The 17011-nt window shown below is 36.3% G+C and overlaps 1 protein-coding gene across 1 annotated transcript; it reads right to left on the reverse strand.

The window, feature by feature from the left end:
- Positions 1-14725: 14725 nt before the first annotated feature.
- LOC149952515 (uncharacterized) lies at positions 14726-15760 on the reverse strand. The gene has a single exon (XM_090169731.1). It carries the CDS (start codon positions 15758-15760, stop codon positions 14726-14728), a length of 1035 nt encoding a protein of 344 aa, XP_090025857.1.
- Positions 15761-17011: the final 1251 nt, after the last annotated feature.

Consider the following 17011-nt stretch of genomic DNA (forward strand, 5'->3'; position numbering starts at 1 on the left):
ATTGGTCCATTTTTAAATTAATTCCTTTAATAGATGGCTTCAAAACTCCATCTTCTTTCTTAAAATATCGCACATCGAGAGTCTCGTTGCATGCATTTAGCGAGATATGGGTCTTTCCCGAGGACTTATGCTTTATCACAAATTCATATACCCAGTGTATAATCGGGATTCCTTTTTTTTTCAATTTATTTGCTTATGAAACGATTGTAGCTCTTAATAATAATGGCAGCACCCAGGAAAATGTGTACCTAACGCATGTTTTCTAAAATGTCAAATAATCATCGTGGCTGTTCCGTCCTCAATTTTAAGCATTAAAAAGGCCCGCTTTATATTACTATCCGGCAGGTCTTTAACAACGTACATACAGGGATCTCTCGTAATTATTTTATGAATCACAAATGGCTCTGCTGTGAATGTCCCCCTGTATGCTTTATCAAATTTTGATTTTGCAATCGATAACCGCACCCTATATCCAAATTGTAAGGTTGGTTTGCCCGCCATTTTATACCGACATACAGTTTCTTCCAAATATCCGACTTGTTGCTTTTATTGATGTTTTTTTTGTGCAATTCCTGTTGTTGAGTGAATTCTAGAGCTGTAGGCTTGTGAAATTAGTGGTTGCTCTTTAACATATTGAAAATCATCGGTTTTTGTTATTATTTTAAATACTTTACTCTTAACGGTGCGTACGAATTTTTCAATCATGGAGGCTTTTTTGTCCGAATAAACAATTTAAGGATGTGCGTTATATTTTTTTAAAGCGATCGAAATGGGGCGTTTCCAAACTCAGAACCAGCAAAAATTAAGAGGTACTCTCATTTTAAAAATATATCTCAACGCTTTCACGATTTCTCCCGCGGTTTCACAGCTACCGCTGTTATGTCCGAAAAAGTCCACTGCCGAGAACAATGTGTAAAATGATCTAGTATATAGAATTTTACCAAAATCTGGGGTGAGAGCGGTTTCGGGTATATTTGGGTCGTCCAACGACAACTAAAGGAAACATATATTATTGTGACGCAATTGAAAAGTATTCTCTTGGCTTGACCCATTGTAAGCGGAATTATTTACCATTTCCTACTATAACGCGATTCGGAATTTTCCCTAAGAAAATATTTGATGTTACAAAATTGCTAACTCCCGCCTAAATAGTTAAAGTTTTGACGACCGTTTGCGTTATATCATAAAGCGCCTTTTGTTTTTATTATAGAGCATTATGGGCCATCTGAAAATGGTTGACAAGAATGTGTTAAAACATCATCTTCTATAATAAAACGATAGTTCTTGTTCACATCTTCTTGGGAAATAATCAATAAATAGTCGGTGTTTTTTAAAAGTCGAATTCTTAAATTTACTTTGTTTAAAAGAAATTTGTCTATTTAACAATAATAAACATGAAGCCTACCCATTAATTCACATGCCACCGATCTAGCTATATCTTTACTTCGTTTCAAAACACCATTGTCTTTTTCCCGATTTGTTATTGTCGGCAAACGCTTGAGAGGGATCGCGAAACCCTTCCGCAAATTAACCCTCGGCCGATTTGTATGAGGTTTTGCGCCACTATCACAATTTAATAGTGTTGGCAGATACGCGAAATACGTTTAGCTTTAATTACTTCTTTGCACAAGTGTTTCATACAAAAAATATCAACTTGAAAAAAAAGTGCGTGAAGGGGAAGATTGCAGAGGGAAACGTTTTTCCCGCGGCGGGAATATCAATTGAATCACCATTATTTTCTTTTATTACTCGAATTCGAACTCTCAACATCATGTTAGATAAGTTAATGTAATAATCGCCTCCAGGGATGAAAAAACAATTTGAGTAGCACCCGGCAAGGGGTAATGGAAAAATAGTCTACCGATCTTTTCCTTCTACAATTGCATTAAGCATCGGTTCGCTAAACAGTTCCAGCTCCGAAGCCATTGATTCGAATTGGCTCGCCATGCTTTTTAGTCGAGAAAATCGGTTTTGGTTCTTTTTCTTTGATTACGTCGTAGTTCCTCACTCTACTGATGCCAGGTCCTTGGTGAGTAGTTAATAAAATATCACCGAGTGTATTTAAAAGATTTGATCAAGCAATTTTAGAGTTTTTTTAGCTATTCTTTAAAATTTTGACCAGAAATATCATCTCAAATTACTCGCTTACCTAACTCTAAACCATGCATGCCGAGCGATTAAGCTACGGGGCGAAAAAGAGGCGTTACAAATCTCGCGTATCTTTTAAAAATTTATCCAAAACCACTACCTGATTGATATTGGCTGTCTCGGAATTCGTTATATCCACGTCCCGATTCATTGTTATAGTTGATGCGATGTTGTGAAACAAATTTAGACTAAGAATCACGTCTTTTAAATATAAGTTTAACTATGGTTTTCCCAGTTTTATATGGTAAAAGTTCGCCGTATTCTGATCTCAATGAAATTTCTATAGTTTGAATTTGATCGTATATTACGTGGAAATAGTCTAAAAATGAAATCTCTCGACGTGGGCTCGGTTCTTATTTTCGTTAAATTTTAGAATTCGTAACAATGGGGTGTTAGTGTGGTCAATAATAACGGGTTGAATTATGTTTGTATAGACATATTCCGGAAATTCCATCATTGAGATCTGCCGGATATCTACCTATTGGATTTAAACGCAAACCCCAACATTTGCCCAAGTTTGGGATTATCAGAGGGGAAAGTTAAAAAGGAGTCTCCTCTCACCCCTTAAACGGAAACGGTTGAATCTGAATTAAGATTAAACGTAAATTTAGCACAGTTTTGATCTGGTAAGCTTCTTTCATTGCCCCCAAAATATCCTCTATCATGTAATACACGCCGCGTGGAACGCTACATTGGAATTTGTCTACAACATTTACATTAGATCAATATCACGTTTCTGTCTTCAACCGTCCTCTACTCTCTTAGAACCTTTTCGAAAATTTATAAAGTTACAAGTATTGTCCAATTCCAATCGGATTTGTAGTGGGTCTAGCGGCTTGCTTTTATAGACTGAAGAAATATAATCCATATTGTACTCAATTTTTAGGAGCAAGGCTAAAAGACCGAATATTTTCATAACGATACACTACTCATTAACACAATTTGAAAAAAATAGTTCTCATTTTCTTTATAAATATAAAAACCAGCTCTAATTGATAGGTGCGAATCGAAATGGTTTTGAAGATCTTTTAAAATTTGTAAATGTAGTGAGAGAGGTTCAAAATTTACCAGCCTCGTAATAATTTCGTTCACAGGTATAGCTATCACTTTCTTATTTAGGAGGTTCAACAGTTACGCTTTTATTGTAACGGAAATCAATAACCCAGTCTTCGTTCGACATCAATTTTTCTTCCCATTTTTTTAGGGGTGAGAGACTACTTATGATATTTTCTTGAAATTCCGGCGCGTTAATATTAAAAATATTGGCTAGAGGTCCGTTAAAAGCAGCTTGTATGTCGGGTGATAATGTATTTCGTAAATAATAACCTCGATTTATTTCTTCATTTAAGTAAAGTATATCGAATCGGTTTAAAGGTGGATAATTATTGGCCTGCTGCATCTCGTTTTTCAGCTGACGGTGAAGAGCGGGTGGTAAGACGTTAACGGTTGAATAATGGATACCGAATAATAAACCGCCCAGTCTTCTTGATTAATTTGTGAGGCTTTAGCGGTATCAATCCTTAGCTCAACAAATTTATTACGCGAGCTAAAAGTAATATTATCTTGATGTCTGTTTAGCGGTCCAAATTTTTGTATACCACTATAAAAATATCTGGTGTAATTTTTAAAAGATCCACTAACGGATTTTGAAATTTAATTTCCTTTCCATCTAGTATATCCAAATTCAAATATAAATTGTCTTCATTATCGGACGACATGATAGTTTTTAATTCGCCAAATTGTCTCGTTTAACACCGTTCTAATAAATCCCACATAATTAAATGTAAAGTAAAGGGTTGGGTTCCATTATTATACTGTCTCTCACCCCTGTACCTCAAAAACGATTTCGTAATTATCCCATTGTATCGGTTTAGTGGAAGGTTGGAAAGGGGGCTTAATTGGTTTGGGAGAGTAATTGGTAAATTATTATCTTAAGGTTTTAACGAACCTGGGAGAATGACAGCTTTATTGATGATTGAAATTAAAGTATTTTCTGGTAGAGTGATGTCTGGTTTTACTTCTGTTTGGTGTTTCGGTTAAGTTTTCTTTCTAGTTTTTTGCTTTTTCATCCAGGGTTGCGATTCCAAATCATCTATGGGAATTTGTCTTGGCAAATATTACTGTTGATATATTTTCAACTAGGGCTTTTTTCACTCGTACTTCAATAAAATTCGTGGCGTAGATTAAGTGATAAATTTTTTGCGTGATTCGACAGAGGTTAACTCGAAAGATTATCGCTATCCACAAAATCATATTCCCGAAATTCTTATTTAAATACCTCTTTGTAATCTTATTTTTAACTTAGAACTAAGATCTTTTCCATACACTTTTCCCGTATTCATTTCAATTGTTTCCTTTAACTATTTGATTGTCTTAGTACTTTTAGCAAACTCATTAAGTATATTGTTTTATAGTCATGTGCAAATACTCTTTTTGTTTTTATCCAAATCAGTTTGGTAGCGTTTCGGTGGAACCTCAAATTTTATTTAATCCAATCGATTTTCTTCGGGAGAAATAACATCTGATATGTGGCCTACTTGGAAATGCGAATAAGCTTTCGTTATATTTGAATTTTTAAACCAAATTACAATAATTTTACAGCCTTTGTGTTATTGCAGTCAGAAATTTGTAACCGTAGCTAGATTACAGTCTCAATTTTTTTGAAATATCACCTGTAATTAGAGACCATTCCATCTTCTTTGCAGTTTACGTTTTGGACTGTAATTAGATTGCACTTTATTGCAGTTCATTGCAGACCAGCTGCAGCTAAATTTCAGACCAGCAGCCATATAAAAGTCCAACTGCAGCAAATATACCGCCATACATGTATGTAATGTCTATACTTATGCTGTGGTCCAATCTCGTTTACGCTCTTAGCTGTAAAGTCTGCTCTATGCTCTACATCGGTGAGACTGAAAGGCGGCTCGCTGACAGGTTCAGGGAGCATCTCAACGACAGTAGAAAGACGCCAGCAAAGAACCACGTCACCCAACATTTTAAACACGTTCACAACATCAATGACGTTTCCATCCGCGTCATGAAAACTACTAATCTTCCCACGAAAGGCCGCCGCACTGAAGAAAACCGCCTCATTTTTAATTTAGCCACACAGTTTCCGTCGGGGTTAAACATTAAATTAGTTTTAAGCTAGGGTGGTTCTTCTTTTTTTAGGAGGTATTGTTGTGTTTTTTGGGGTCATCTTGCCCGCGTTCGACATTGCTCGATTGTCGTCTTTTTCGAACGAGGACGGTTTTTTGGTTGTCGGGTAGGGGTTTGTTCGCGAGCATTTGATGTTTGGTTCCCTCGCCTCTCGTTCCCCCCCTCCCTTTAATTGTTCATCAAACTTATTGCGAACATTCCCCTTTTATGACAGTCCTTTTTAGCTTTTCTAGTCCTTCCCCCCCTTTTTGTCGCGTGTTATCGTCTCGGGCCTCGCGTCTTTAATATTTTTAAAAAAATTCAAATTGTCGGTTAGTCCTAATAAAGTTTTTCGCCTTGAAGGCCTATCGGCCGAAGTACCGCATATTTTTCCCCAATAAAGCTTAGTTTTCTACCCCATTTCTTGGTCTCTTCACTCCTCAGTCTCTAGACCATTGGTGGTTCTCGTGTTTTTGATAATCCGAGATCGTTGATTCATTGCACCTAATACGCTTGCTCGTGATACGCAAAAAAAAAAGGCTAGAATGGTGTCTTCCATGTTGATGTTTTGACGAGCTGGTCCACGAAATCTGGGATTGACGTTTCCGTAAGTCTGAACAGCTCCACGAACGGTGTTTCGGCTTGGTCTTCTATCTGGATATCGAACGGTGAACAATTCACTAACCCTATGCGCGATACGATTGGATTCAACATAAAATAACTCGACCATAAATTGTCGTTTTGGTAAATGACATGTAAGTTTTTTAAGGAATTTAATCTTTCAACGTGATTTCTTTCTTTTACGTACAAAAATGCGAAGGTTATTTATCCCCTATGGACAGCTTTTTTTTTCAAAAAATGCGCAGTCAGAGCAATTCAAAGCACCCTGTAGGACGGTAACACAGTACATGAGTATTACCTAAACACATTATTATTTGTTCTTGTGTGGCGCCAGACTTAGGAAAGCAAAATGAGTATTTGGATAATACTGATGATGTTGCCGAAGGGGTCACAAAACTAGTCGTCGTTTTTATAAATAAAAACTTTTATTAAACAAGACGTGGAGGTTGAGGTTTTTAATTAAATACGAATGTATTTATATTTATGTTTTATTATATTCGAGTTTTATTGAAATATTTTCACTGCCCGAACCATTTTGAACATACAGCGATCCGCGATCGGGGGAACTATGTTTGGCACTTTAGGGGTGCTGAGCCCTTCTTTTTACCCTTGGGGGGTACCGGGCGCGCGCCCGATCGCCCTTATGGCCAGTCCGGGCTTGGACCACTGCCATCGCAAACTGACCATTTTTGACCATATGAACCACTCCTGATTTTAACTGGCCAGATTTCGCCATTTTACCCAATATTAACTTTGAAGGACCACTTTTATGCATGTTTGACAAAAGTACAAATTTCTTAATTTTGCTAAGGGGGGACCCTTTGGTGCGCATGGAATTAGAATATAAAATTCCATATGAAATATCCGGCTCGACCAAGGTCAAAATTTCGAAAGGTAATAAAACTTGACCTTTTGACTCTGCTCAAAAATCAGTTGGGATGATACGTTACTGGGGCATATTTTAAAGGTTGCCATAACGTTATATCGGATCCCCGACCTTCCTTTGTCAATGTAAACTGTTTAAACCGCTATTATATTTAAGGAAAGGAGTCATTCCATACCAAATCGGCCAATGTTGTTGCTGGATAGTGGCGGATTTCTACCAAACTTTTTTCGTGGTTTATCTACCTAAAATATAAAGATTACCAGAGTTTGGCGGCGTAATTTAAATTTTTTTTAAAAAGTTATGATTATTTGAAATATACCGCTTTTATGCTTAATTTTGCGGACGTATTTCAATTTTGTTTTAATATCGCAACCGGAAATAACTATTAAATATGAAAAGTAGCAATCCTAGCTAAAAATGTCTGCTGATTCAGAATTCGAAATCTATTGTGCTGTATCTGCTCAAGTTTTCGATGTAGACGCTCGATGGGGTTGCACTCAACGTTATATTTACCAGGAGGCCCACCTTGAAATTCAATGAAATTTAAAACTTAACACTTCCTTATCGATAGAATAATTTACCTTAAATTTCGTTTAAAAGAAACAATTGTTTCTATCTAAGCGATGTTTTTTTGAAATTTACGATTTTTCAACATTTGCATTGAACTCCCTTAGAGTAGCTCCTTGGGGGGCAGACCTAATCGTTCTATTTATAAAAAGTGTAAACAAAAAATATAAATGTAATATTTTTTCATTATACTGAAAAATCTGGCATAGATGTGTTTAACGAAAAATTTGCAAGTCGACTCGTAAAGGCCAAAACCGTCCAGGGAACACGAAGTCATTATTCCAATAAGCAAAACCGAATTTAAAATATCTTGCCTCTTAGGTGACGAATCTTTTTTAGAGTTAAGGTTTCTGGTGATAACCTAGCACCGGGCATATAATTCAATTTTACTTCTGGGCAGTATGTCGCCGCAACTTTGGGCTTATTGTGGAAGCAGATGAAGAATGTAGTTTCGTTCATCCCCACGGAATTTCAAGTTCTGATAACATGTGTTATTCCTTATAAAATTGTACTTTACAAATTAAGTGTTAGAACAAGTGAAATTTTACTAAAATTGACCCACAATTTAAACGAATCATAAGTGCAAAAAAAGCTTTCTGAAATTCAGTTGGCATAAATTAGACATTTTGTAGACCCTAAAACTACTTTTCTTGTTTAATAAAAAACACCAACTTTTTTTCCCTAGAGAACGTGTACGGGGTCCTACTGTAATTCCTTATAAAATGGCACTTGTTCTAACACTTAATTTATAAAAGTAAAACAATGATTTGGCTCAAAACATGTTCATTTTTTACAGACAATCATTACAATAACATGAAGCGTAAAAACATTTGGGTAGTACCAAATAGTTATTTTTCATGACCTATTATTTAATCTAGGAGCAACAAACACAAGGAGAACACAGCTAGCCTTTAAACACGCTAACGAAGGGTTGTGTACGAATTTCATTGGACGAGCGTCACGAGCCTTTACGCTGAACGTTTTAGACAATTTCCGAATTTTCCCCTTACAACGGCAGCAGGCGCTAAAGCGTCTAGCCAATGAAAAATGTACACAAGAAAGTCCACGACTTTTGACGGGTTGCGTTCTCCTTGTGTGGGGTTTGTGTTGTTGCTCCCAGATTTCAGTGACAAATTGTACGATTTTGACCATTCCAACTCCATTTTTGGTTTTCGAGTATGGTCTACAACTTACTTATTGAAACTTTTCGTCTACCACCTAGCGTTCAAAAACTACAAATTCTTAAACCGTGACAAATTTCACGATTTTTCTGAAAATCACCAATAAGAACAATCTCCACCGAGAGAGTACATACTGAAAATTTCTAGAAGATATAGTTTTTGAGATAAATGGCTGGGCCGATCAAATGAAGACCCCCTGAATAAAAGGGTCTTCCCTTTAAAAAAATGGATAGGTAACAATGATATTTTTGGGAAAGCTAATTAAAGCTATTAACAGGGGCGTGCCAAGAATAGAGCTCTTGCAAGCGCCCTCCACTACTTTTTTCAGAGCAGATTTTGCGCAGAATTATAATTCACGAAGGACACTTATTTGCTGCCTGTTTAGTCAACGTGACAGGTTGACTTAACATGTACTTGATGTCAGTAAAATTATCAAAATGAACCTACGCCAAATTTTTATATTAAAAAAAAATATCTAAAGTTTTGTTTTAGGTATTATGTTTTTGGCCCCACTCTCATCAAAACATTGGCATGCCCCTGAAATCATATTCTATTTTAGATGTGAAAAAGTGATTAGTTTTATATGTATTCCATTGCTGGGATGCTTGACCGTCAGTAAGAGGATACTTACATTATTATACAAGTATTGTAATGAGTTTACACTCTATATATTTGTAATGTAAGTTATTACATTGTATCTTCGCTAGCTATAGGCTGTAATTAATACCGTTTATGTAATAAGGTTGTAATTAAGCGCATTAATGATGAAGATTTATGTATTTCCATTGTTGCAATAATCTAAAAACACAAATTTCAGTGGGGCAATCAGTGAAATGCCACTAACCGTAATTGAAGTAGTGAAATATATGACACGAACAGCTCAATCTGATGCATTGTTTTAAAATGCTCTGTATTCTGATTTTCATAATTTTTGTGGTTTTATTTCAAGATGAATAATGAAGTTTTTTTTCAAGCTCTGTTTGTTGTATCATATAATTAATTGCCCAGACGCTTGGCTATCAGTGGAATGGCACTAACACTGTTACTGTAGTATTGAAATATATGATATGTACAATTCAAGTTCGCGTGTTTTTTAAATCCCAGTATTCTTATTTTCATTGATTTCTATTCTAGCTGATTATTGAAGCATTTTTAGTTTCTTTCAAGCACAGATTTTTCGCATTTGTGGAATGGTGTTTTTTAAACTATATTTTTATTTTTTGCATTTGCTAGTTGAATATTTGAGAATATTTACTAAGGTTGAAATTGGTAGGAAACCCTTTTTGAAACACACTTGCTTGAAAATTGTAGTGTTTCTTGATTTTTAGAAGTATCAATTTGGGAATTTGCTGTAAAAAGTTTTGTTGCTGAAACTGTCTAGGGCAATTATTCCATCATTTGTCTTTGGTGTGAGATCATTGTGTTGATTAAACAGTATTCCTCTTCTTCAGAACTACTTATTAATCTCCTTCAATTTTATAAATATATTTAATGGAACAGTCTTGAATTTTTTATGTATATTTTTTTCTTGTTAAGAAAAGTTTTTTTTTAAGTTGAATAAATTTAAAAATAGATTATTAATGTTTTAATGGAGTGACATTTGTTATCTAATTATATTGTTAATGTTTTAATGGGTTTACATTTTTAGATATATTCTGCTATGGTTTTATAAGTGAAGTTTATCAGCTCGGCAGGAAGTTGTATACGAATGTATTCAATTCCCTCTATCACAGTTGATGTGTATTGCCGCTTTGCTCTTTTTGATGAGTATATGCCTCCCAACACCTTGGAATTTAATTGTATGCAAATTTTCACAACAAATTAAAATTGAAGCTTTTTTAAATTTCTTCTGAAGTAGACTTACCATATTTTAAGGGAAAAAACACATTATCTAGCTTCTAATGGTAGAAAACAAATTGCTAATGAGAAGAATGGATTAGCAATTTTTATACAGGGTGTCTCAATTTGATCGTCCCAGGCGTTTTTCTCAAAAATTATAGTTGCTAGAAATGTAAAATTATCAGGATATACTCTGTCGGGGAGGACATTTTTTTTGGAATTTTCAGAAAAATCGTGAAATTTTTCACCATTTTGAAATTTTTATTGTTTGAACGATAGGTGGTAGATGAAAATTTTCAAGCAACAAGTTGTAGAGTGTACTCCAAAACCTTAAATGAAATTGGTTTGGTCAAAATCAGACAATTTTCCATTGAAATAATACGTCATGAATAAAAAACAAATTGGTACTACCCTAAAAGGTTTATGTCTCATGAAAAAGAATGTTAGAGAAACCCATCTAATTTGAAATGATCGTATGTTTGTAAAGAATAAAAAGAGACAGTTTCTTAAGCCAAATCATTTTAAATATTTTTTTAGAGAACATACAATTTACATAGTAGAATTCAGTAACTCACGCGTCTTATTTGGGGCAAGAATGTTGCAAGAAGTCCACGAAACCATCTTATTTATGCCAACTGTATTTCTAACGTGTTTTTTATTTTGCACTACTCTTTCGCTTAAAGTGTGGCTCCATTTTAGTATTTAAAGAGACACAGCTTCGTTTTAAAATCATTCTCTGAACGCACTCCAGCAAAATAAAAAGATGATAAAATACGCGAAAAAGTAGATTAGTCCATAATTAAAAGGCATAATATAGCTAAATCCTAAACAAATTTGAAGAAATTAAAAAACTTACTAATAACTCGTACCAATAGGTCTTCGAGCACAAAACGCGAAACTCGGATCAAATAGATCTTCGAGTAATAAAATAAAAATATGTCTCGTTATAACTGTGAATAGCGGTCCAGGATGGTCGAATTATACTACGGAGATGGTCAACGAAATGCACGTGAAGTGAGTCGATTATTTCAAATGTTGTATCCTGACAGTCATCCAAATCACCACACTGTTCCTCGTGCTGTCCGTGACTTTGAAAACGAAGGCAACGTAAATCACAGATTCCGCGGACCTAGCCATGATAACATCAACATGGAAGACTCAGTCATCGCCTACTTTGTCGCCTACCCTCGAGCAAGCATAAGAATGGCCTGCTCTGATTTGGACTTTTCAAAGTACTACGTTTGGAGTGTCCTTGACCGTCATAAGTATCACCCATTTCGCGAAAATAAAGGCTATTCGCACTGATAATGGTCTTGAATACTGCAATAACGAGTTCATGACACACTGTGATCGCATAAGTATCCGACACGAACCGCCCAAAACATACTCTCCACCTATGCATGGCATAGCTGAGCTGGTGAACAGAACGCTTTTGGATAGTCAATGATGCTGGATTACAATTGTGTTTGTGGCTTATTTAAAAAACAGGTTGAATTATTCTTTCCTGGAAGATAAGGTACCGCATAAGTTTTGGGTGGCGAATAAACCAAGTGCTCAACATCTTTTTGTACATATTCCTAGACAGCAACGAGGACATAAGTTGACTGATAGAGCCAAACTTGGTGTTTTAATCGGATATGCCTTACATACAAAAGTATACCGCATTTATTATCCATATACTCGCAAGGTGCTCGAATCCAGACATGTCAAATTCGACGGGAGTATTTTGGGGTGGAATATGTAACAAAGTGTAGACCAGAGAAAGGACTTTGTTTCAATGGACGTAAGACGACACTGATCACGAGTATTTTCGTGACGTTCCTTTACCAGCTAAGGCACCAATCATCCTCCCACCAGCTTCCTCTGCAGTTATGACTCCACAGCCGGTTGTTCCACCACAGCCGGTTGTTCCACCGCCTCCGGTAGCTCCACCGCCTACGGTTCCTCAGCCCGCAGCAATAGGGGGAGTTAAAGCGCCAAATTTACCACCTGGATAGAGGATGGAAGTCACTTAAAGACAAAGTCGAATCACAAAAGGAATGGCAGATATTTATTATTACTCGCAGATGGGGAAAACTTTAGATCAAAAACAGAGGTAAAGACATATTTGTAAGTAGACGATTTGCCGCATGATATTGCTGCTTTGGATTTTTTGAAAAAGAACACTGCAACGCTCATAACCACAATAGCCGACGATGACATTTCGCAGATTTTTTATGTTTGTTGTACTGAGGTAATTGTTCCAAAGACGTACCAACAAGCCATGAAGTCACCCCAGGTCAACGAATGGAAGTCTGCAATGGATGAAGAAATAACGAACCTAGCGGAACGCGGATTCACAGAAGTTGTAGAAAAACCAGAGAAGAGGGATCACGAAGGGAAGATTATACGATTCAAGGCCGGAATAGTGGCTCAAGGCTACAAGCAAATAGAAAGGGTCAATTGTGATGAGACCTTCTCACCTGTCGTCTGTTTTACTCTTATACGTTTCTTCGTCATGGCATTCCAATGGGCTCACTGTCACTTGAATGTGAAGAAGGCGTACTTGTATGGCTGGTTGTATAGAGAAATATTCATGAAGGAAACGATAATAATAGTCACTGTTAAAAACTTATTAAGGCTTTATATGGCTTTCAGCAAAGTGGAAGACTTCGGCATATGGAACTGGACAAGACATTTGGTTCCATGGGTTTCAAGAAATTCAGTGGGACAAATTGCGTTTACTACATCCCATATCATGCAATGTTGATGATCTTGTTGTATTGGCAAAGACTGAAGATTTATTACCGAAAGTATATAAATTATTGTCTAAGAAGTATGCGCTCAAAGTACTGGGACCATTCAAGAATTTACTAGGAGTCCCGATTGAAGAAACTGACGATGGTTCCTTGGAACTACATCAGGCTTCATTTATCGAACAAGTCGGGAAGCGATTAGGGATAAATCTGGAAGACAGTTTGAATTTACCAATTAGTTCATTATCGCTATTTTCTGAGCTGTTTTCTTCATCGGAGGATATCGCCACTTTCCTTTTTTGTCCTTTTACCCCTGTCAGTTTCGGCATCACTGGCCCAGTCCGAGCTTTGTTCAGCTCAAATACTGAACTCTCGTGCCTTTTCATACGTACTGTTAATGATGTTTTTTCACGGCCAAGGCTTACATCCTGTATAATACCCTATTTAAGTTTTCCGCTATTTAAAATGCTAAATTACACTTACGAGATCTCGTCTTAATTAGGCAATAAAATTTATTTTGAGGAGTTTTAATACAACGGTAGGCCTACATGTATATAATAATTTTGAACTCTTTAAAAATCATGTAGTGTAGGAATTACACATACAAGACCTCGTTTATCATAAGGTAATAAAAAACATTTTTGCTTTATTCTTGAATAAGGGTATGTTGTGATTGTGTTTGAAAGCCTCCAATTAGATATACCTAAAAAATTCACAAATTTTTAACCACACTTGAATTCCAGTAGTTTTCGATTTGAAAATGCAAACTACAACAACAACTTGACAGGTGTCCAGTAAAAAGCAATTGTCACCTTGGTACACCAATACAATAAATTTAGGTGTTTGAAGTTTTTTAAAGCATTGGGCACCACCGGAATATTTCGGATATCGCAAATAAGGCAAAGGGTTTTAGCTTTGGATGCACGCCATAACACTGCTGGCTCACCTAGCTTTTAATTAGATGTGAAAATGGTTTGTGAGGCGATCTAATTTTTTTTAACAAATTTCAATACATTTTCAAATGGAAAGGTACAATAGGAATCTAAAGGGCCGAACGTTTTTATATCATTGGCCACGTGGACCAAAGCGTAAACAGGGCCGGACTTAGAGATCCTGGGCCCCTAGGCAGATAAGGGGTCTGCCCCCCTTTTAAATATAGTAAAGAGTCGACTCAATATAAATACACTTAAAGAAAATATTACCTTGAATAATAGTATTCCCATTTTAATTTTTATAAACAAATAATTACCAAATTACATTGGCCTCCGACGAACTTTCTTCTCTGAAAAAGAATGGATGACCTCACTATAGTCCAAAGACTGTACTATTTCGGACTCTATGTACAACACAAAGAGTGAATTTAGCCTGTTCTCTTCTGTGGTAGATCTCAAATAGTTCTTTACTCTCTTGAGCGCCGAAAACGAGCGTTCGGCTGAACAGTTTGACACTGGGGTACACAACAGCATCTGGTGCGCTATACCTACATTTGGATAAATTTCCAAAAAGCCATTTTCCAGAATGTACTGGTATAGTTCCATTGATGATAAATCTTTTTCCCTTGTAGCTTCAGAAGACATTAAATGAGCTCGCAGATGCAGACACTCGTATTCTCAATTACCATCTAAATCCTCTGAATAGAAAGCTTCCAGGTTCTTTGCTCCTTCACGGATGTTTTGAGATTCCAATTTATGTAGCTTCGTGAGAAAATCAAACTTTTTACTTAACTCCTCATAAGCAGATCCACGTCTTTGTAACTCTCCAATTAATCTGTCGATAACGATGTTAAAAACAGAAACTCGGGACCTGTCTTTGCCGCAGAGATCGACCTCGTTTTCCCTTACTTCGTCGAACCGTACTTTTCGCTTACGTTTCCTTTTCATATCGTATGCGTAGATTTGTTTCCATAGCCTTCGACTCATAATTATCAAAGTTATCAACTTTCTCGTATCTTCTAAGTATGTTAACAAGGACCGATAAAGTTCAGCGATCGTGCCGAGATCAATTTTCACAGATTGCAGAGATTTGCTAACTTTGTTAAACCTTTCAAGGATAGCATTCCACAACAGGGCCAGAAAACACATTTCTAGAGAGTCAATTGATTTTATAAGACCTGAAGAGTCAGAACGTGTAGGGGGTTTTTCATTTGTGTTACTAACAATTATCTGAAGAGCTGCCAAGATTTCTTTCCCGGAGCTATAGAGACTCTGGCAGGCGTCACTCCGAGCAGACCATTTTTTCTGAGAAAGGCTCTTAACAACTTTTGAATTGGATCTCAATTGAGTTAATAAAACTTCCCATCTGCGTGTTGAAACCGATAAAAAATTGTATAACTCCTGCAAAGTACCGAAGAAAGTTATAGCAGCCTCACAACACTCAGCAGCACATGTTCCAACAAGATTTAGTGAGTGAGCCGAACAGGGAACGAAAACCACAAGAGGATTAACTTGTTTTATTCTCGCTTGGAGACCGGAATATACACTTGACATGTTACTTGCGTTGTCATAAAACTGTCCGCGACAGTTTGCGATATCCAAGTCGAATTTTCTTAAGATCTCCAGAATTACGTTAGCCATATCTTCTGCTTTATGGCCACAATTTGGTATACATTTTAAAAATCGTTCGACTGGAAATCCCTCGACTGACATATATCGTACTACGAATGAAAGTTGATCCACATGAGAGATGTCAGGTGTCGAATCGACAGAGATGGAAAAATATTTGGCCTGCTTTATCTCAGTCACGATCGTGCTTATGACCTTTTCTGCCATGATATCGATAATATACGGTAGACGAAAGGCATGATGTTGTGCCACATCCTTTGTTTCCGTAGTTTTTTATGTGCGTGTCCAGAAAAGGATCGAACTCTGCCAAAAGCACTAATGTCACAACATAGTTTCCACTGTTTCTCCTGCGTACCTCTGAACGGTAATCGACGTGCTGATAATGATCGGATAACAGCCACAATTCTCCTCAAAACTTCTTGCCAGTATTTTATTTCTTCTTCCATTTGAATAACTAGATTCTTGTCAACTCTATCGCCAGCGTTCTTCCTTGCTAAAAGCTTCGTACATGCTGATCTGTGATCGTTTGAATTTTTTTTGTTTAAGTCTACCTGAAATCCAGGTAGACGTTTATTGCACATTTATTCAATAATACATCAAATAAAGGAGATAAAGTATTTTTGCCATACTCGACATAATAACACATCTGGAAATTCACATACTTTAAATTAAACATAACAAACACAAGTTTTTTTTTTTTAAACGAATAACTGGCAAAACACTAACTTTAACTATTGTACATAATTTTTATTTATAATACTTTGTTAAAACACACTTTTTCATTTTTTTCCTGATACAAATTAGTCGCTATGAAGCATGGAAATAAGGAGATTTTACATCTTTTGTGACAGTCTTTTTCCATATTGGCAAATTTCAAGAAACGCATTAACTAAACAATGGACCAGGGCGAATATCTCAAAATGTGTTTTAGCTACGATTTTGAAATTTTAGGTTGTTATAGAGGGCTCAGGGGGTCAACCAACTATGAAAATGTCAATGACCTTGAACCATGTCTTCAAGGTCATTCAAAAATTAACTTGAGAACCGTAAGAGCTACGAAGTTGGTTCCAATTAGAAAGTTGTTCCCCGTCGCATTTTATGGTTAACTAGCTTTGACTCGATCTGATTTGCGAAATAGGAAGTTGAGCAATGTTAGGCCAAAATCAAGAAGGCCGTTAAGTTGATAACGTGTTAAAGACGATGTTCAACTGATACCTTTAAAAGTACTCTTGTTAGAGTACTGGAATTTGTTAGACAACCTCATCGTGGTTGAGGGTCTTTAGTTTGAAAATTTCAGCTCCCAAAACTCGTCTTCCACACGTTATCAACTTAACG

The sequence above is a fragment of the Leiobunum rupestre genome, chromosome 3 (genome assembly GCF_980474605.1).
Source record: "Leiobunum rupestre chromosome 3, qqLeiRupe1.1.hap1, whole genome shotgun sequence".
In the NCBI taxonomy this organism is placed as follows: Eukaryota; Metazoa; Arthropoda; class Arachnida; order Opiliones; family Sclerosomatidae; genus Leiobunum; species Leiobunum rupestre.

Bases quoted from the DNA above. Each gene is read 5' to 3' on its own strand.
- LOC149952515 (XM_090169731.1), bottom strand. From the start codon at position 15,760: ATGTCAGTCGAGGGATTTCCAGTCGAACGATTTTTAAAATGTATACCA.